The sequence below is a fragment of the Aquarana catesbeiana genome, linkage group LG06, assembly GCF_042186555.1.
Source record: "Aquarana catesbeiana isolate 2022-GZ linkage group LG06, ASM4218655v1, whole genome shotgun sequence".
In the NCBI taxonomy this organism is placed as follows: domain Eukaryota; kingdom Metazoa; phylum Chordata; class Amphibia; order Anura; family Ranidae; genus Aquarana; species Aquarana catesbeiana.
Window position 1 is genome coordinate 54,891,565 of NC_133329.1, and position 22,497 is coordinate 54,914,061.

Below are 22,497 nucleotides of genomic sequence, written 5' to 3' on the forward strand. Positions count from 1 at the left end.
ATGTCATTTGTCAGGTATGTGTATGTGGCAGACATGGCTGAGTTCCTGCACCTATTCTCTGAGAAAAAAAGCCCTGCTGGTATGTATTGCAGTCACCTAGTTCCCTTTTTTTTTTCTTTTTATAGGGATAGGTGGTGAAAGCCAAATACACTCTGTTTTATTATGGATTATAAAATAAACTGAGTAAAAAAAACAAAAAAAAACAAATAAAAAAATTGTAAGACACAGTGACCTACAAGATGACCTGTCGAAATTATTATTATTTTCAGACTAAACCAAAAAAAAAAGAATTATACACAATGTAGCGTCGTATTTATCATGTCATTGAGAAACTCGAGGCATGCCGATTCTTGGCAGCAGAGCTGACATTTGGTGAGTTCTCATCTATATTTAGACAGAACAAACACTGATATGGAGGGAGGTGATTGTAGCCGAGGCGTGAATCGCCCTGACCCCGGGTGATCCTTATTATCTGCCCCACCTTCTTGCCTTTCAGATGGCCCACAGCGCCTTCCGATGTTTGTTCAGAAGGAGGGACCTGCCTCAAACCCACCTACCTATTTATAGGAGTCAGGATGGCAGGCTCACCCCAGACACCCAAACCTCAGGTAAGTGATTACCAGGCTGAGGTGACCATATGGGGGGGGGGGGGACAGCTGATCAATTTGAAAATTTATGGTGTTGAAAAAATGAAAATGAACGCTAACAGCACGCAATTGTTTGCGCTCCACCATAATTCCTGCAGTGCCAGAGATTTTCATCTTTTGGAGCAATTTCTGTAAAGGGTTTAAAGGGGACCTGTTGGGTGAGAAGTAATAGAACCTGTCACTTTGAAAGGTGAATGCTTTCGGGGCTTCCATTTGTCTGTATTTGTCATAATGGCTGTGCCTAGGGTGGCAGTGTAAGATGGGGGTGGGGGGCAACACCAAGGGGTGCATTTATAAAAAAAAAATAAAAAAAAATTATATATATATATATATATATATATATATATATATATACACACACACACAATTGTGGGGGATCAGACTCAATGCAGGAACAAACTCACAGTTTCTTTAGAAAAACTTCACGTTTAATCCACAGGATATTCCCAAACAAAAGAAAAAGGGCATCTTGCCATCAAACAAGAATAAACTTCTGCTCTACTGAGCCTTACTGTGTTCGTAGTCTGACCAGTCCTTGGTTTTGTAGTAAGTGTCCTTACAAACACAAATACTTTGTATCCAAAGTCAGGGAATAAGCAGCCATGCTCCTAGTTGCCTCCTCAGCTTGTTGGCTACCTGGTCTATGTTCTACTAAAAATGTAAAATTCCGTAGAGCCAAGAACCATCTAGTAACTCTTGCATTTTTCTCCTTATTTTGGGCCATCCATTTGAGGGGTCATGGTCAGTTAGGAGCTAAAACTGTCGCCCTAACAGAAAATATTTTAAACTTTCAAGAGCCCATTTGATGGCTAGACATTCCCTTTCTACAGTGGCATATCTCTTTTCCAGCAAGGGTCAATTTTTTGCTTAAGAATGCTATGGGGTGTTCCTTCCCATTTACCACTTGGGACAACACTGCACCTAATCCCACTTCTGAAGCATCCGTCTGCACTATAAATTCCTGTGTGAAATCTGGGGTGATTAAGACAGGGCTATTACACAGAGCTGTCTTTAGGTTCTTGGGACCAAGTTACCCCTGTGGACTCCCCCCCCCCTTGGTAAGATCTGTAAAGGGAGCGGCCAAAGTAGCAAAATTGGGGACAAACCTTCTGTAGTAGCCTACTAATCCCAAAAAAGCCCTGACCTGTTTTTTATTAAGGGGTCTTGGTCAACTTTTGATTGCCTGGACTTTTGTGACTTGGGGTTTTACTACCCCCCTGCCAATAATGTACCCTAAATAGCGGGCCTCCTCTAATCCCAAAGCACACTTCTTAGGACTGGCTGTCAGACCCTCACAACAGAGGAGCTTTAACAACAGCCTGCACTAGGTAATTGGCTCTCCCAGTCTGCACTAAAAATTACTACGTCATCTAAATATGCAGATGCATAAGCTTGGTGGGGTTTAAGGATGCGATCCATCATCCGCTGAAAAGTGGCCGGGGCCCCATGTAGGCCAAATGGCATCCTCTTATACTGCCAGTGCCCTTGAGGAATGGAAAAGGCTGTCTTCTCTTTTGAACGTTCTGTACGTGGTATTTACCAATACCCCTTTGTATAGTCCAGGGTGGTGAAAAAAGGATGTTCCCAAACAGAAGAAAAAGGGCATCTTGCCATCAAACAAACAAAAATAAACTTCTGCTCTGCCGAGCCTTACTGTGTCCGTAGTCTGACCATTCCTTGGTTTTGTAGTAAGTGTCCTTACCAGGGCTTTTTTTCAGTGGGAACGTGGGGGAACGCAGTTCCAGCACCTCCAGCACTAGGGGTCTATTGTTGCTGAGGAGGTCTAATGTTTCTGGTGGGGGATCTATTGTTGCTTGGGGTGGGTCTTATATTGCTGGGGGTCAGTTGTTGCTGGGAGAGATCTACTGTTGAGGGAGGGGTCTATTGTTGGCTGCCATAAAGTCTATTGATGCTGGCTATGAGAGATCTGTTGTTGATGCCATGAGTCTATTGTTGCTTGGGGGGAATCTTGTTGCGGGGGGGAGGGGGGGATGGGGGAGATGGGGGAATCTATTGTTGCTGGGGGAGGGGGACTCTATTGTTACTGGCTGCTGGGGATCTATTTTAGTGCTTTTCTTGTTATCATTACCAAATTCCATAAAAATTCCATACAAATTACAAAATGATACTTGGTTCTGTATTCTCTAAAAAAGGCAGTACTGGCAGATGGGTAGGGGGTGAAACCAAGGAATGGTGCTCGTAGGTGGGAAGGGGCGCAGAAAAGAGGTGACTCAGAAAGGGGGAGTTCCTGCACCTATTCTCTAAAAAAAAAAAAAGCCCTGGTCCTTACAAATGCAAATACTTTGTATCCAAAGTCAGGGAATAAGCAGCCATGCTCCTAGTTGCCTCCTCACTTGGAGACACACACACTCTCTCTGAGATCTAGGACCAGCTGCCTTAATCAAGACCTGAAAACATTAAACTGCAGTCCATGGACTTGGGAGTCTGTCCCACCCAGATCTCTATCAGACTCCCAATAAAACCAGCCCCGGAACGGACTTTACCAATACAGGGTAAAGAACTATTCTTCTTTACCCTGAAGTCTTTGCTGGTATTATCTTAGATTGCAAATCTAAGAATCCATGGAGGAACATATATCCCATCAATCACTTCTCCTGAAATTTTAACCCCGCTAAATTTTAACAGGCACCCCGCTACTATATATATATATATATATATATAATTATATATATATTTATATTTATATATATATATTTATTATTATACAAGATTTATATAGCGCCAACAGTTTACGCAGCGCTTTACAATGTATAAAGGGGACAATTACAATTACAGTACAATACAAAAGGTACTGGAGGTATATATATATTTTAGAGCTATTTGTTCTATGCAACTGCATGTACATTTATTCTGTGCAAATGGGAGGCCAAGTCAAATTTTTGCTAAATTCTCTCCTGGAGAAAATACAGACTAGTATGAATCAGAAAAAATACTGCATTATGGCCTCTAGATGGCTCTGATGATCAAATGATTTACTATGATCATCAGCTCCATCTAGTGGCCATATTGTGGTATGTTTCCCAAAAACTCTTGTTAAAGCGGACCTTCAGTCATTTTTGTTCATCTTTCCAGCTATTAAATCTTCTGCCCTTGTTGTTTTAACTTTGGATAGTAATTTTTTTTTTTTTTTTTGCCAGTAAATACCTTATACGGCCCACCTCTTGTTTCTTGTCTGGTCATTAGCCTAGGCTTATGACTTCATGCACAGCTCTTTCTCTCTCTCTCTCTCTAAGAAGGGAGGAGGGATGAGTCATAAGAGAACCAATGAGATCTGCAGAGCTGGAGGTGTGCCTCTGTGTATCTGTGTAAATCCAGGAAGTGAACAGGCAGCAGATTCAGTTGCCCACGGTTAAAATGGTTGCAGCCAGACTCAGTGGAGGGAGATTTCTGCAGCATATTTGGCAACTACAGAATCACAGTATATATAAAATAATATGCAAAGTGGTTGAAGGGAAGCTTCAGAATGGCAAAGATGTTTTTATTACAAATTATGTGAGCAGACTGCAGTTCCTCTTTAAAATACTTACAGTACGTACCTTAAATAATAATAATAATAATAATAATAATAATACTATGATCATCAGCTCCATCTAGTGGCCATAATGTGATATGTTCCCCTAAAACTCTACTGTTAACAAATCAATAACATTTGACATGGAGAATAAATAACCTCCTAATAACATTCAATTTTGCCCCCATTTTACATATTTGAAAAAAAAAAAAAAAATACATATAAACAGCACATCTGCGTACTCGGCTTTCGGGGGTTATACCGGGATGATGCCCGCTGCTGCAGGCATCATCCCGGTACCGTTGTTTCGAGCGGGCGATCGGCTATCCGTATATAACAACCGATGCGGCTAAAAGTCGCTCGGCTGTTATACCGGAGGAGCAGGAGGGGACCCCCCCCCTCCCGCCGCTCTTACCGAGCCTCCCGAGCGATCGGGAGGCCCGGTGTCCAATCGGCTGTCTCCGGCGGCTGTGGGCGGGCTGGAACAAAGCCGTGGGTGGCTTCGTTCTAGCCTTCTCAATGTAAACGCGGAAGCGATGTCATGACGTCACTTCACGTTTACTCGGCTGCACAATGGCGCCGAATTTTAAAAAAATACACACAGTATTCAGAATCGCCGTCTGAACACTTTGAAGTGCAGAGGAGGGATCGGGGGTCTTTTAGACCCCCGATCCCTCCATAAAGAGTACCTGTCACCACCTATTACTGTCACAAGGGATGTTTACATTCCGTGTGACAGCAATAAAAATAAAAAAAAAAACATTTTTTTTTTTAAACACAATTTATAAGTATAAAAATAAATTAAAAAAAAAATATATTTTTTTAAAGCACCCCCGTCCCCGCGAGCTCGCGCAGCGAAGAAAACGCATACGGAAGTCGCGCCCGCATATGTAAACGGTGTTCAAATCACACATGTGAGGTATCGCCGCAATCATCAGAGCGAGAGCAATAATTCTAGCCCTAGACCTCCTCTGTAACTCTAACCTGGTAACCGTAAAAAAAATTTAAAGCGTCGCCTATGGAAGTTCATAGCTACCATAGTTTGTCGCCATTCCACGAGTGCGTGCAATTATAAAGCATGACATGTTTGGTATCTATTTACTCAGCACATCATCATATTTCACATTATACAAAAAAATTGGGGTAACTTTACTGTTTGGATTTTTTAAAATTCGTGGGCATACCTTTTCCAAAAATTTGCGTTTAAAACACCGCTGCACAAATACCGTGTGATATAAAATATTGCAACAATCGCCATTTTATTCGCTAGATTCTCTGCTAAAAAATATATATATATAATGTTTGGGGGTTCTAAGTAATTTTCTAGCAAAAAATATGGATTTTAACTTGTAAACACCAAATTTCAAAAATAGGCTTAGTCATGAAAGGGTTAAACTGTTTTTTTCTCTTCTTGCCTGATTTTGGACATTTGTGATTGCATTCAGTCAGTAAACTGTTCAGGGAAAGGGGGTGCTGAGAGGAGTCAGGAGACTCACTGAAGTTTAGGAAACATAAATCTATTTTTTCTTTCTGATTTGGTGGTCTGTATAGTTTAACAAATATTTCTGTATATGCATAGTTGCAAACATTGCAAAAAAAAAAGTGGGACACTTTTTTGGCTGTAGGCGGAGCCGTACAATAATTAGGGGGCGGGGCATTCGTTTGTAGGCGTGGCTTAGCAATAAAAATAAAACGGCGCGCTGCGGCAAAAATGGGCTTTACTTGAAATAGTGGGCGTGGCTTAAATGGGCGTGGCTCAAAGGGTGTGTGGTTAGAGTCTGAGATGAATGAGGGATGGGGAGGGAAAGGGGGAGAGAGGGGAATGACAGGACAGCAGCCCCAGATCCTACACAACAATAGAAATATGTGTATTCTAGAAAGTTTAACAATCAGCACATAAAGATACTCCAAACACCTGGTGTTAACGTTTCAAACATCCCGGCACCATGATTGTTATGGTGTCAGGATGATTGAAGCGCATTATTTCTATTATTACATTGTAATATAAAATTAAATCATTCAACTCACCATAATGCCGAATCAGTGGGATCCCTAAGCGTGTCACCTGCCACGTCGCCTGCCACAAGCAGAGTCCATCCTTGCATCAGGGGTCCCCAGCAGAGTCCGTCCTTGCATCAGGTGCCCCCAGCAGAGTCTGTCCTCGCATCAGGTGCCCCCAGCAGAGTCAGTATAGACCCCCTCAGTGCAGACCCCCCTCCATCAATGCAGACCCCCCATCAGTGCAGACCACCTCAGTGCAGACCCCCCTCCATCAATGCAGACCATCTCAGTGCAGACCCCCCTCCATCAATGCAGACCATCTCAGTGCAGACCCCCCTCCATCAATGCAGACCATCTCAGTGCAGACCCCCCTCCATCAATGCAGACCCCCCTCCATCAGTGCAGAAGCCCTCAGCAGACCCCCCTCCATCAATGCAGACCCCCTCAGTGCAGACCCACTCAGTGCAGACCCCTCTCCATCAATGCAGACCCTCTCAGTGCAGACCCCTCTCCATCAATGCAGACCCCCTCAATCAGCGCAGACCCCCCATCAGTGCAGACCCCCCTCCATCAATGCAGACCCCCTCCATCAATGCAGACTCCCTCAGTGCAGACCCCCCTCCATCAATGCAGACCCTCTCCATCAATGCCGACCCCCTCAGTGCAGACCCCCCTTCAATGCAGACCCCCCTCCATCAATGCAGAACCCCTCCATCAGTGCAGAAGCCCTCAGCAGAACCCCCTCAGTGCAGACCCCCCTCCATCAATGCAGACCCACTCACTGCAGACCCCCCATCAGTGCAGATCCCCTCAGTGCAGATCCCCCTCCACCAATGCAGACCCCCTCAGTGCAGACCCCCCTCCATCAATGCAGACCCCCTCAGTGCAGACCCCCCTCCATCAATGCAGACCCCCTCCATCAATGCAGACCCCCCTTCATCAATGCAGACCCCCAATCAGTGCAGACCCCTCTCCATCAATGCAGACCCCCCTCCATCAATGCAGACCCCCTCCATCAATGCAGACCCCCTCAGTGCAGACCCCCCATCAGTGCAGACCCCCTTCCATCAATGCAGACCCCCCTCCATCAATGCAGATCCCCTCCATCAATGCAGATCCCCTCCATCAATGCAGACCCCCCATCAGTGCAGACCCCCTCCATCAATGCAGACTCCCTCAGTGCAGACCCCCCTCAGTGCAAACCCCCCTCCATCAATGCAGACCCCCTCAGTGCAGACCCCCATCAGTGCAGACCCCCCTCATCAATGCAGACCCCCTCAGTGCAGACCCTCCTCCATCAATGTAGACCCCCCTCCATCAATGCAGACCCCCCTCCATCAATGCAGACCCCCTCAGTGCAGACCCCCTTCATCAATGCAGACCCCCTTCATCAATGCAGACCATCTCCATCAATGCAGACCCCCATCAGTGCAGACCACCTCAGTGCAGACCCCCTCCATCAATGCAGACCCCCCATCAGTGCAGACCACCTCAGTGCAGACCCCCCTCCATCAATGCAGACCCCCTCAGTGCAGACCCCCCATCAGTGCAGACCCCCTCAGTGCAGACCCTCCTCCATCAATGCAGACCCCCTCCATCAAATGCAGACCCCCTCAGTGCAGACCCCCCATCAGTGCAGACCCCCCTCCATCAATGCAGACCCCCTCCATCAATGCAGACCCCCCATCAGTGCAGACCACCTCAGTGCAGACCCCCCTCCATCAATGCAGACCCCCCTCCATCAGTGGAGAAGCCCTCAGCAGACCCCCCTCAGTGCAGACCCCCTTCCATCAATGCAGACCCCCCTCCATCAATGCAGATCCCCATCAGTGCAGACCCCCCATCAGTGCAGACCCCCTTCCATCAATGCAGACCCCCTCCATCAATGCAGACTCCCTCAGTGCAGACCCCCCTCAGTGCAGACCCCCCTCCATCAATGCAGACCCCCCCTCCATCAATGCAGACCCCCTCAGTGCAGACCCCCCTCCATCAATGCAGACCCCCCTCCAATGCAGACCCCCCTCCAATGCAGACCCCCCTCCATCAATGCAGACCCCCTTCATCAATGCAGACCCCCCTCCATCAATGCAGACCCCCATCAGTGCAGACCCCCTTCATCAATGCAGACCCCCTTCATCAATGCAGACCATCTCCATCAATGCAGACCCCCATCAGTGCAGACCACCTCAGTGCAGACCCCCTCCATGAATGCAGACCCCCCATCAGTGCAGACCACCTCAGTGCAGACCCCCCTCCATCAATGCAGACCCCCTCAGTGCAGACCCCCCATCAGTGCAGACCCCCTCAGTGCAGACCCTCCTCCATCAATGCAGACCCCCTCCATCAAATGCAGACCCCCTCAGTGCAGACCCCCCATCAGTGCAGACCCCCCTCCATCAATGCAGACCCCCTCCATCAATGCAGACCCCCCCATCAGTGCAGACCACCTCAGTGCAGACCCCCCTCCATCAATGCAGACCCCCCTCCATCAGTGGAGAAGCCCTCAGCAGACCCCCCTCAGTGCAGACCCCCTTCCATCAATGCAGACCCCCCTCCATCAATGCAGATCCCCATCAGTGCAGACCCCCCATCAGTGCAGACCCCCTTCCATCAATGCAGACCCCCTCCATCAATGCAGACTCCCTCAGTGCAGACCCCCCTCAGTGCAGACCCCCCTCCATCAATGCAGACCCCCCCTCCATCAATGCAGACCCCCTCAGTGCAGACCCCCCTCCATCAATGCAGACCCCCCTCCAATGCAGACCCCCCTCCATCAATGCAGACCCCCTTCATCAATGCAGACCCCCCTCCATCAATGCAGACCCCCATCAGTGCAGACCACCTCAGTGCAGACTCCCCTCCATCAATGCAGACCCCCCTCCATCAATGCAGACCCCCCTCCATCAGTGCAGAAGCCCTCAGCAGACCCCCTCCATCAATGCAGACCCCCTCCATCAATGCAGACCCCCTCAGTGCAGACCCCCATCAGTGCAGACCCCCTCAGTGCAGACCCTCCTCCATGAATGCAGACCCCCTCCATCAATGTAGACCCCCATCAGTGCAGACCCTCCTCCATCAATGCAGACCCCCTCCATCAATGCAGACCCCCCATCAGTGCAGACCCCATCAGTGCAGACCCCCTCCATCAATGCAGACTCCCTCAGTGCAGACTCCCTCAGTGCAGACCCCCCTCAGTGCAAACCCCCCTCCATCAATGCAGACCCCCTCAGTGCAGACCCCCATCAGTGCAGACCCCCTCATCAATGCAGACCCTCTCAGTGCAGACCCCCCCTCAGTGCAGACTCCCCTCCATCAATGCAGACCCCCCTCCATCAATGCAGACCCCCTCAGTGCAGACCCCCTTCATCAATGCAGACCCCCTCCATCAATGCAGACCCCCTCAGTGCAGACCCCCATCAGTACAGACCCCCTCAGTGCAGACCCTCCTCCTCCATCAATGCAGACCCCCTCCATCAATGTAGACCCCCTCCATCAATGTAGACCCCCTTAGTGCAGACCCTCCTCCATCAATGCAGACCCCCTCCATCAATGCAGACCCCCTCAGTGCAGACCCCCCATCAGTGCAGACCCCCCTCCATCAATGCAGACTCCCTCAGTGCAGACCCCCCTCAGTGAAAACCCCCTCCATCAATGCAGACCCCCTCAGTGCAGACCCCACTCCATCAATGCAGGCCCCCTCAGTGCGGATCCCCCATCAGTGCAGACCCCCCTCCATCAGTGCAGACCCCCCTCCATCAATGCAGACCCCCTCAGTGCAGACCCCCCTCCATCAATGCAGACCCCCTTCCATCAATGCAGACCCCCTTAGTGCAGACCCCCCCATCAGTGCAGACCCCACAGTGCAGACCCCCCTCCATCAATGCAGACCCCCTCCATCAATGCAGACCCCTCAGTGCAGACCCCCCTCCATCAATGCAGACCCCCCTCCATCAATGCAGACCCCCTCCATCAATGCAGACCCCCCATCAATGCAGACCCCCCTCCATCAATGCAGACCCACTCACTGCAGACCCCCCATCAGTGCAGATCCCCTCAGTGCAGATCCCCCTCCATCAATGCAGACCCCTTCAGTGCAGACCCCCCTCCATCAATGCAGACCCCCTCAGTGCAGACCCCCCTCCATAAATGCAGACCCCCTCCATCAATGTAGACCCCCCTTCATCAATGCAGACCCCCAATCAGTGCAGACCACCTCAGTGCAGACCCGTCTCCATCAATGCAGACCCCTTCAGTGCAGACCCCCTCAGTGCAGACCCCCCTCCATCAATGCAGACTCCCTCCATCAATGCAGATCCCTTCAGTGCAGACCCCCCATCAGTACAGACCCCCTCCATCAATGCAGACCCCCCTCCGTGCAGACCCCCTCAGTGCAGACCCCCATCAGTGCAGACCCCCCATCAGTGCAGACCCCCATCCATCAATGCAGACCCCCTCCATCAATGCAGACCCCCTCCATCAATGTAGACCCCCTTCCATCAATGCAGACCCCCCATCAGTGCAGACCACCTCAGTGCAGACCCCCTTCCATCAATGCAGACCCTCCTCCATCAATGCAGACCCTCTCCATCAATGTAGACCCCCATCAGTGCAGACCCCCTCAGTGCAGACCCTCCTCCATCAATGCAGACCCCCCATCAGTGCAGACCCCCTCCATCAATGCAGACTCCCTCAGTGCAGACCCCCCTCTGTGCAAACCCCCCTCCATCAATGCAGACCCCCTCAATGCAGACCCCCCTTCATCAATGCAGACCCCCAATCAGTGCAGACCACCTCAGTGCAGACCCGTCTCCATCAATGCAGACCCCTTCAGTGCAGACCCCCCTCCATCAATGCAGACTCCCTCCATCAATGCAGATCCCTTCAGTGCAGACCCCCCATCAGTACAGACCCCCTCCATCAATGCAGACCCCCCTCTGTGCAGACCCCCTCAGTGCAGACCCCCATCAGTGCAGACCCCCATCAGTGCAGACCCCCATCCATCAATGCAGACCCCCTCCATCAATGCAGACCCCCTCAGTGCAGACCCCCCATCAGTGCAGACCACCTCAGTGCAGACCCACCTCCATCAATGCAGACCCTCCTCCATCAATGCAGACCCCCTCCATCAATGTAGACCCCCATCAGTGCAGACCCTCCTCCATCAATGCAGACCCCCTCCATCAGTGCAGACCCCCCATCAGTGCAGACCCCCATCAGTGCAGACCCCCTCCATCAATGCAGACTCCCTCAGTGCAGACTCCCTCAGTGCAGACCCCCCTCAGTGCAAACCCCCCTCCATCAATGCAGACCCCCTCAGTGCAGACCCCCATCAGTGCAGACCCCCTCAGTGCAAACCCCCCTCATCAATGCAGACCCTCTCATTGCAGACCCCCCATCAGTGCAGACCCCCCTCCATCAATGCAGACCCCCTCAGTGCAGACCCCCTTCATCAATGCAGACCCCCTCCATCAATGCAGACCCCCTCAGTGCAGACCCCCATCAGTGCAGACCCCCTCAGTGCAGACCCTCCTCCATCAATGCAGACCCCCTCCATCAATGCAGACCCCCCTTCATCAATGCAGACCCCCAATCAGTGCAGACCACCTCAGTGCAGACCCGTCTCCATCAATGCAGACCCCTTCAGTGCAGACCCCCTCAGTGCAGACCCCCCTCCATCAATGTAGACCCCCCTCCATCAATGTAGACCCCCATCAGTGCAGACCCTCCTCCATCAATGTAGACCCCCTCCATCAATGCAGACCCCCTCAGTGCAGACCCCCCATCAGTGCAGACCCCCCTCCATCAATGCAGACTCCCTCAGTGCAGACCCCCCTCAGTGCAAACCCCCTCCATCAATGCAGACCCCCTCAGTGCAGACCCCCCTCCATCAATGTAGACCCCCCTTCATCAATGCAGACCCCCAATCAGTGCAGACCACCTCAGTGCAGACCCGTCTCCATCAATGCAGACCCCTTCAGTGCAGACCCCCTCAGTGCAGACCCCCCTCCATCAATGCAGACTCCCTCCATCAATGCAGACCCCCCATCAGTGCAGACCCCCTTCCATCAATGCAGACCCCCCATCAGTGCAGACCACCTCAGTGCAGACCCCCCTCCATCAATGCAGACCCCCCTTCATCAATGCAGACCCCCAATCAGTGCAGACCACCTCAGTGCAGACCCGTCTCCATCAATGCAGACCCCTTCAGTGCAGACCCCCTCAGTGCAGACCCCCCTCCATCAATGCAGACTCCCTCCATAAATGCAGACCCCCCATCAGTGCAGACCCCCTTCCATCAATGCAGACCCCCCATCAGTGCAGACCACCTCAGTGCAGACCCCCCTCCATCAATGCAGATCCCCTCCATCAATGCAGACCCCCATCAGTGCAGACCCCCCATCAGTGCAGACCCCTCCATCAATGCAGACTCCCTCAGTGCAGACTCCCTCAGTGCAGACCCCCCTCAGTGCAAACCCCCCCTCATCAAAGCAGACCCCCTCAGTGCAGACCCCCCCTCAGTGCAGACCCCCCCTCCATCAATGCAGACCCCCTCAGTGCAGACCCCCTTCATTAATGCAGACCCCCTCCATCAATGCAGACCCCCCATCAGTGCAGACCACCTCAGTGCAGACCCCCTCCATCAATGCAGACCCCCCATCAGTGCAGACCACCTTAGTGCAGACCCCCCTCCATCAATGCAGACCCCCTCAGTGCAGACCCCCCATCAGTGCAGACCCCCTCAGTGCAGACCCTCCTCCATCAATGCAGACCCCCTCCATCAATGCAGACCCCCTCCGTGCAGACCCCTCAGTGCAGACCACCTCCATCAAATGCAGACCCCCTCAGTGCAGACCCCCCTCCATCAATGCAGACCCCCTCCATCAATGCAGACCCCCTCCATCAATGCAGACCCCCTCCATCAATGCAGACCACCTCAGTGCAGACCCCCCTCCATCAATGCAGACCCCCCTCCATCAGTGCAGAAGCCCTCAGCAGACCCCCCTCAGTGCAGACCCCCTTCCATCAATGCAGACCCCCCCATCAGTGCAGACCCCCTCAGTGCAGACCCCCCTCCATCAATGCAGATCCCCTCCATCAATGCAGACCCCCATCAGTGCAGACCCCCCATCAGTGCAGACCCCCTCCATCAATGCAGACTCCCTCAGTGCAGACTCCCTCAGTGCAGACCCCCCTCTGTGCAAACCCCCCTCCATCAATGCAGACCCCCTCAATGCAGACCCCCCTTCATCAATGCAGACCCCCAATCAGTGCAGACCACCTCAGTGCAGACCCGTCTCCATCAATGCAGACCCCTTTAGTGCAGACCCCCCTCCATCAATGCAGACTCCCTCCATCAATGCAGATCCCTTCAGTGCAGACCCCCCATCAGTACAGACCCCCTCCATCAATGCAGACCCCCCTCTGTGCAGACCCCCTCAGTGCAGACCCCCATCAGTGCAGACCCCCCATCAGTGCAGACCCCCATCCATCAATGCAGACCCCCTCCATCAATGCAGACCCCCTCAGTGCAGACCCCCTTCCATCAATGCAGACCCCCCATCAGTGCAGACCACCTCAGTGCAGACCCACCTCCATCAATGCAGACCCTCCTCCATCAATGCAGACCCCCTCCATCAATGTAGACCCCCATCAGTGCAGACCCTCCTCCATCAATGCAGACCCCCTCCATCAGTGCAGACCCCCCATCAGTACAGACCCCCATCAGTGCAGACCCCCTCCATCAATGCAGACTCCCTCAGTGCAGACTCCCTCAGTGCAGACCCCCCTCAGTGCAAACCCCCCTCCATCAATGCAGACCCCCTCAGTGCAGACCCCCATCAGTGCAGACCCCCTCAGTGCAAACCCCCCTCATCAATGCAGACCCTCTCATTGCAGACCCCCCCTCAGTGCAGACCCCCCTCCATCAATGCAGACCCCCTCAGTGCAGACCCCCTTCATCAATGCAGACCCCCTCCATCAATGCAGACCCCCTCAGTGCAGACCCCCATCAGTGCAGACCCCCTCAGTGCAGACCCTCCTCCATCAATGCAGACCCCCTCCATCAATGCAGACCCCCCTTCATCAATGCAGACCCCCAATCAGTGCAGACCACCTCAGTGCAGACCCGTCTCCATCAATGCAGACCCCTTCAGTGCAGACCCCCTCAGTGCAGACCCCCCTCCATCAATGTAGACCCCCTCCATCAATGTAGACCCCCATCAGTGCAGACCCTCCTCCATCAATGCAGACCCCCTCAGTGCAGACCCCCCATCAGTGCAGACCCCCCTCCATCAATGCAGACTCCCTCAGTGCAGACCCCCCTCAGTGCAAACCCCCTCCATCAATGCAGACCCCCTCAGTGCAGACCCCCCTCCATCAATGTAGACCCCCCTTCATCAATGCAGACCCCCAATCAGTGCAGACCACCTCAGTGCAGACCCGTCTCCATCAATGCAGACCCCTTCAGTGCAGACCCCCTCAGTGCAGACCCCCCTCCATCAATGCAGACTCCCTCCATCAATGCAGACCCCCCATCAGTGCAGACCCCCTTCCATCAATGCAGACCCCCCATCAGTGCAGACCACCTCAGTGCAGACCCCCCTCCATCAATGCAGATCCCCTCCATCAATGCAGACCCCCCTTCATCAATGCAGACCCCCAATCAGTGCAGACCACCTCAGTGCAGACCCGTCTCCATCAATGCAGACCCCTTCAGTGCAGACCCCCTCAGTGCAGACCCCCCTCCATCAATGCAGACTCCCTCCATAAATGCAGACCCCCATCAGTGCAGACCCCCTTCCATCAATGCAGACCCCCCATCAGTGCAGACCACCTCAGTGCAGACCCCCCTCCATCAATGCAGATCCCCTCCATCAATGCAGACCCCCATCAGTGCAGACCCCCCATCAGTGCAGACCCCCTCCATCAATGCAGACTCCCTCAGTGCAGACTCCCTCAGTGCAGACCCCCCTCAGTGCAAACCCCCCCTCATCAAAGCAGACCCCCTCAGTGCAGACCCCCCCTCAGTGCAGACCCCCCCTCCATCAATGCAGACCCCCTCAGTGCAGACCCCCTTCATTAATGCAGACCCCCTCCATCAATGCAGACCCCCCATCAGTGCAGACCACCTCAGTGCAGACCCCCTCCATCAATGCAGACCCCCCATCAGTGCAGACCACCTTAGTGCAGACCCCCCTCCATCAATGCAGACCCCCTCAGTGCAGACCCCCCATCAGTGCAGACCCCCTCAGTGCAGACCCTCCTCCATCAATGCAGACCCCCTCCATCAATGCAGACCCCCTCCGTGCAGACCCCTCAGTGCAGACCACCTCCATCAAATGCAGACCCCCTCAGTGCAGACCCCCCATCAGTGCAGACCCCCCTCCATCAATGCAGACCCCCTCCATCAATGCAGACCCCCTCCATCAATGCAGACCCCCTCCATCAATGCAGACCACCTCAGTGCAGACCCCCCTCCATCAATGCAGACCCCCCTCCATCAGTGCAGAAGCCCTCAGCAGACCCCCCTCAGTGCAGACCCCCTTCCATCAATGCAGACCCCCCCATCAGTGCAGACCCCCTCAGTGCAGACCCCCCTCCATCAATGCAGATCCCCTCCATCAATGCAGACCCCCCATCAGTGCAGACCCCCCATCAGTGCAGACCCCCTTCCATCAACGCAGACCCCCTCCATCAATGCAGACTCCCTCAGTGCAGACTCCCTCAGTGCAGACCCCCCTCAGTGCAGACCCCCCTCCATCAATGCAGACCCCCATAGTGCAGACCCCCCTTATCAATGCAGACCCCCCTCCATCAATGCAGACCCCCTCAGTGCAGACCCCCCTCCAATGCAGACCCCCCTCCATCAATGCAGACCCCCTTCATCAATGCAGGCACCCCTCCATCAATGCAGACCCCCCATCAGTGCAGACCACCTCAGTGCAGACCCCCCTCCATCAATGCAGACCCCCCTCCATCAGTGCAGAAGCCCTCATCAGACCCCCTCCATCAATGCAGACCCCCTCTATCAATGCAGACCCCCTCAGCGCAGACCCCCATCAGTGCAGACCCTCCTCCATCAATGTAGACCCCCATCAGTGCAGACCCCCATCAGTGCAGACCCTCCTCCATCAATGCAGACTCCCTCAGTGCAGACCCCCCTCAGTGCAGACCCCCTCCATAAATGCAGACCCCCTCAGTGCAGACCCCACTCCATCAATGCAGGCCCCCTCAGTGCGGACCCCCCATCAGTGCAGACCCCCCTCCATCAATGCAGACCCCCCTCCATCAATGCAGACCCCCTCAGTGCAGACCCCCTTCCATCAATGCAGACCCCCTTAGTGCAGACCCCCCCATCAGTGCAGACCACCTCAGTGCAGACCCCCCTCCATCAATGCAGACCCCCCATCAGTGCAGAAGCCCTCAGCAGACCCCCTTAGTGCAGACCCCCATCAATGCAGACCCCCCATCAATGCAGACGCCCATCAGTGCAGACCCCCCTCAGTGCAGACCCCCCTCCATCAATGCAGACCCCCTCAGTGCAGACCCCACAGTGCAGACCCCCCTCCATCAATGCAGACCCCCTCCATCAATGCAGACCCCCTCAGTGCAGACCCCCCATCAATGCAGACCCCCTTAGTGCAGACTCCCCTCCATCAATGCAGACCCCCTCCATCAATGCAGACCCCCCATCAGTGCAGACCCCCCCTCCCATAACACCCCCCAGGCAGTGCAGAGCCCCCTCCCATAATGCCCCCCAGGCAGTGCAGACCCCCTCCCATAATGCCCCCCAGGCTCCAGCACATGTGATTGTCGTGTCCATTATAGCGGCAGCCGGCGCCGTGTGTGTTCAGTGGAGAGGGGAGGGGCCAATCCGTGCGAGAGGAGAAGCCGATTCATTGGCTGCACAGATCGAGCCCCCTTCCTCTCTCTACTGAACACAAGGGGGAGCATTCTAGCGGCGGCGGCATTTTACTGAAGCCTGTTGCCATAAAAATGTAAAATGCAAACATTCCCGAATATCCCCTTGGCAAATCCCGATTCGGGACAGCCTCCGATCGGGACAAGGGTCCCAAAATCGGGATTGTCCTGGGAAATTCGGGACTGTTGGCAACTATGTATATGGGACAGACCCCATGATGTCTCCAATAGCACATTTTTATTATTTTTATAATTATTATTAATATACCAGATTTATATAGCGCCATCAATTTGCGCAGCGATTTACAACATGAGGGCATTATAAAATTGGATTTTTACCCATCTCATGACGCAGGGGGCGGAGCTTGTACAAAAGGGCGTTAATATTGAGACCTGCCTAGAGCGGTGTGATGTCTAAATGCAGCATATAATGTATTGTATGGAGCATGAGATAATCTGCATGAGCAGTAATATTCTGCAGTGATCTGATAAATGAACATTGTACAAGATGATTTAAAGGGAAAGTCCACTGATAATTATCGATGGGTGTAATGCTCAGCAGGGATGAACATATCATTGAAGGAAATTGGTTTTGCCCCCCCCCCCCAAAACAACTTGCTCCGCTCATTAGCTCCTTAGCATAAACACAGAATAGGTGGAGGAAGGTTCTCTGGGAATTATTTAAAGCTCATTACACCTTCATTTCCCCTTTAAAATGATGACATTTTGCCAAAATTTCACGATTTTTAGAACAATTTCAGAGAAATGGAAACAATATTAAGTACATCGGTCTTCTGTTTCGAAGAGCGGTCCATAGCAGCTTTTGAGGTGCAATGCTCTGCAGATATGGGAACAGTTTTGTGCTGTATTTGGTTTGCGGTGCTCTGCAGTACGGGGGGCAGTGCTATGCAGTATTAGAGCTGCAATGCTCTGCAGTACTGTGCAGTGTTTGAGGTGTGATGCTCTGCAGGACTGGGGACGGTGCTATGCAGTATCGGGGATAGTGTTGTGCAGTATTGAAGCTACAATGCTCTGCACTACTGAGGGCAATTCTACGCAGTATTTGAGGTGCGATGCTCTGCAGTACTGGGGACAGTGTTGTGCAGTATTTGAGGGGCAATATTTTCAGTATTACGGACAAAACAAGAACCCTAAAAAATATAGGGAACTTTCGTACCCCCGGTACACTGGGGCTTCTCTCTGCAACATGCCTCTGAAGAAGGGACATTGTCCTGAAACATGTTAGGCTTACAGAGAAACATGCATCTATAGATGGAAGTATATAATGATCATATGAAAGAAAATTCACTGTATACGCACTTTTGTAAAGATTCATGTTCAGTATGTCTTGTTTTTATGGCTTTTCTAAATAAATAATAATTTTACTTAAACGTAATTGTTTTGTTCGCCCATAAAGTCCCAGTGTACCGGGGGGTACGAAAGTTCCCTATATTTTTTAGGGTTCTTGTTTTGTCCGTACTAATTTGGGATGTTGGCAACATATTGAAGGCGATATAGTTTACCTTCGGTGGTTCATTATATTATATATACTTTCAGTATTACAGATAGTGATGTGCAGTATTTGAGGTGCAATGCTCTGCTGCATATGTATTATATAATAATGTAAATTTTGTTTTATAACAGAATGTTGCTGTGGATCCTTGTCAGTGTGTGCGCCATCGCTGCAGGTAAGAGATCCTCTTCTCTCATCTGATATATTCACATCTCATGTCACCCTTCTTATATCTGGAGAGTGGTGATGTCACTCCTGTGTAATATATTATATACAGAGAATAGTGATGTCACAGCTGTTTTGCCTCCTTTATTCCTCAGCTCAGCAGCGCAGCTCCTCGTACTCCGGTGAATATGGCGGTGGCGGTGGAAAGCGATTTTCACAGTCTGGAAACCAACTGGATGGAGAAATCACAGCCCTGAGAGTTCGTAACAACCGTCTCTACATCACCGGGTGAGACACACTTTTTCCTTTTCTCATCAGCTTCATACTAATACATGTGTATATTGGGGGGATTCTCAGTGTCTGTCCCTATTCTCTATTATCACTGAGCTCAGCTGTTCCGGGTTTAGAGAACAGAGTTTTTGCAAACTTAAAAGAAGTTCAGATGCCGAACGCAATGGGAGACAAATCTGTCCAATCAAAATGCTCGGGGCACTGCCCTGGGAACGTGTACCAGTGCAGAACAACATGTAAAACTTCCACTGGGCCGGGAGCAGGGACAGGTACAAAGGAAAAATGGTTTTCAACTGATGGCAAATGACATTTCCCATATGGCTTCTATTTAAAATAAAGAAATGGTGCACAGACCCCTGAAAAGGTCCCCCAAAAATTTTGAGGGACCTTTGGAGGATATCTAATCCCCATTAGATTGCCTTTTACATCAGGATCCCCATTGGACTCCCCCTTACATCAGGGTCCCCATTAGACCCCCCTTACATCAGGCTCCCCATTAGACCCCCCCTTATATCAGAATCCTTATTAGAGTCCCCCTTGCATCAGGGCTCCCTTTAGAGTCCCCCCTTACATCAGAATCCCATTAGACTCCCCCCTTACATCAGGGTCCCTATCAAAGTCCACCTTTACACCAGGGTCCCCATTAGACCTCCCCCCCTTACATCAGGGTCCCCATTAGAGTCACCCTTTACAAAGTCTGGGTGCGGGTTGGAGGGGTTGAAGTGGAGACAAAGGGCGACCTCTGCTGGCCTGAATCCTCAATCAGTGCACACTGACTATACCTCACTGACCCTAGCGGTGGGCCGGATAAGACCTTGCAGAGGGCCAGATGTGGTGTAGTTTGGAGATCCCTGATTTAGGACTATGACATGACTATTGAGAAATAATTGTGCTCCTCATCACCATCTTGTGGCCATAATGTGGTATTTTCCCCATTCACACATTCCAATTGCAGAGAAAATAGACTGAAGAACATTTGATCTTGCTCCATTCACACAGGATGTATGTACAGTACATGCAATTTTGATAGAGGAACTGCTCTAATTTTTTTGATTTTTGATATTTTATTTTGTGTATTGTATTGTTACATGTGTAAAGTCATTTAAAATAATGAGACTAGAAAAACATGTCCAGGGTAGCTGAAAAGAGCGTTTGTAATCCTCATGGTCCAGCTGATTGCACCCTAAAATAACACAAAAAAATCACCCAAATTTGACCATCCCTATTAACACCTTCCTGCCCAGCTTATAGCAGATTGATGACTGGGCAGAGGTTTTGCCATTATGACTGGACGTTATTAGTTTAGCCCCATCAGTTTCCATCAGTGAAGCATATCCTTGCCCATCAGTGCAGCCTTATAAGTGACGCCTCATCAGTGCATCCTCATCAGTGCCTATTAGTGCTGCCTCATCAGTGCCTATTAGTGCTGCCTCATCAGTGCCTATCAGTGCAGCCTCTTCAGTAACAATCAATGCCACCTCATTAGTGCCCATCAGTGCAGTGCTAATCAGTGCCCACCAGTGCTGCCTCATCAGTGCTCATGAGCGATGCCTCATCTGTGCCTATTATTGCTGCCTCATCAGTGCTCACCAGTGAAGCCTCATCAGTGCTAATCAGTGACCACCAGTGCCACCTCATCAGTGCCCACCAGTGCAGCCTCATTAGTGCTCATCAGTGCAGCCTCTTCAGTGACAATCAGTGAAGCCTCATTTGTGCTAATTAGTGTCCACCAGTGCTTCCTCATCAGTGCTGCCTCATCAGTACCTATTAGTGCCGCCTCATCAGTAACAATCAGTATCCATCAGTGCAGCATATTAGTGCCCATCAGTGCAGCATATTAGTGCCTCCTATCAGTGCCCATCAGTGGTGCCTTATGTGTGCCCATCGGTGAAGAAGAAAAATGATTAATTTGTAAAATTGTATTACAGAAATGAAAAAAGGTTTTTTTTTTTCAAAATTTTCGGTCTTTTTTTCATTTGTTTAGCAAAAAGAAAAAAATCCCAGTGGTGATTGAATACCACCAAAGGAAAGTTCTATCTGTCTCAAAAAAATGAAAAAAAAATGCAATTTGGGTACAGTGTTGCATGACCGCGCAATTGTCATTCAAAGTGTGACAGCGCTGAAAGCGGAAAATGAGCCTGGGCAGGAAGGGGGTGAAATCGCCCGGTATTGAAGTGGTTAAACCAATGCATAAATCTTGTGATTTTTGGGGGAAATAGCTGCGGCACTGGCAGCATTTTTTTTTGCCAGGTAATCTAAGGCTGGCATGGGGCTTATGGCAGTTTTATTCATATTATTTATCTTATGTTACAATTTTAGATGTTCTTTCTCTATTTCTCTTCTGAAGAATGACGTGGGTTTGTTCCCTCCACAGGATCCAGGTGCGATATGGGACGACGTGGTCAGAGTACCGCGGTGGCACATCGGGTGATCTGGAGGAAATTTTCCTTCACCCCGGAGAGCACATTAGCCAGGTAAATGGGAAATATAACTCCTACATCCGCCAGCTGGTATTTATCACCAACAAGGGGCGAATGTTCTCTTTCGGCAAAGAAACCGGAACCGCCTTCAACGGCTCCCCTCTGTTCCCCGACACCTTCCTGAGATACATCAGCGGAAGCTCCGGCTCCGTCATCGACGCCATCGGCTTCCACTGGGACTACCCCTACAGCAACTGCGTCCCCTGCAACAAGTAATTTCCAGACCACTGTGCCGACCTGAGCTGCAGAGTATCGCCCCCGTCTGTCATCTGTCTACCTTACCCCCCATTTGTATCAGCTCCCAATATTCCGTGTATCCTCTCCTCATAATAAAATCTGCATCTACAATGCCTGTCTGATTCTTTTATATTAAAACAAAATTATAGGCTTTCTGAAAGGAGAACTATAGTCAACTACACTATATTACTAAAAGTATTGGGACACTTGCCTACACACACACAAGAACTTTAATGGTATCCCAGTCTTAGTCCGTAGGGTTCAATATTGAGTTGGCAATTTTTTTTATTTGAGAAGAGAATCTCGCAAACAAGAAACACATTCCAACTTTTTTTTATACAAAAAATAAATATTATATATAATTTAAAAAAAAAATATGTATAACATATTGTATACACGACTAAACATAATAAAGGCTTACTTCAACCTATAATATATTAACAAAAGGGTTTTTTTTCCTCAACCAAGAGAAATATCACTGTATTATATTAATATATATATATATATATATAATCTATATCTCAATCACTAAATAGTATAGACATCTTCAAAAATTCTACACATTACTCAACTTGATTAACATTCAGACCAAGAAACATAGATTATCACCTCTGCTGGGTTAGCCCCCCCATATCAAAATTTTTGAAAAAATCTTATGCAGTTTGTTAGATCAGGTTAGATCAACCGTTGTTTGCGTTATATCTCACACAG

The 22,497-nt window shown here is 50.7% G+C and overlaps 1 protein-coding gene across 1 annotated transcript; it reads left to right on the forward strand.

The window, feature by feature from the left end:
• The first annotated feature begins 548 nt into the window (after window positions 1–548).
• LOC141147569 (zymogen granule membrane protein 16-like) lies at window positions 549–21,897 on the forward strand. The gene is made up of 4 exons (XM_073634794.1): window positions 549–608; window positions 18,745–18,788; window positions 18,934–19,066; window positions 21,444–21,897. The coding sequence occupies exons 2-4, from the start codon at window positions 18,746–18,748 to the stop codon at window positions 21,763–21,765; spliced, it is 498 nt and encodes a 165-aa protein (XP_073490895.1). The 5' UTR covers window positions 549–608; window position 18,745; the 3' UTR covers window positions 21,766–21,897.
• The last annotated feature ends 600 nt before the right edge of the window (window positions 21,898–22,497 follow it).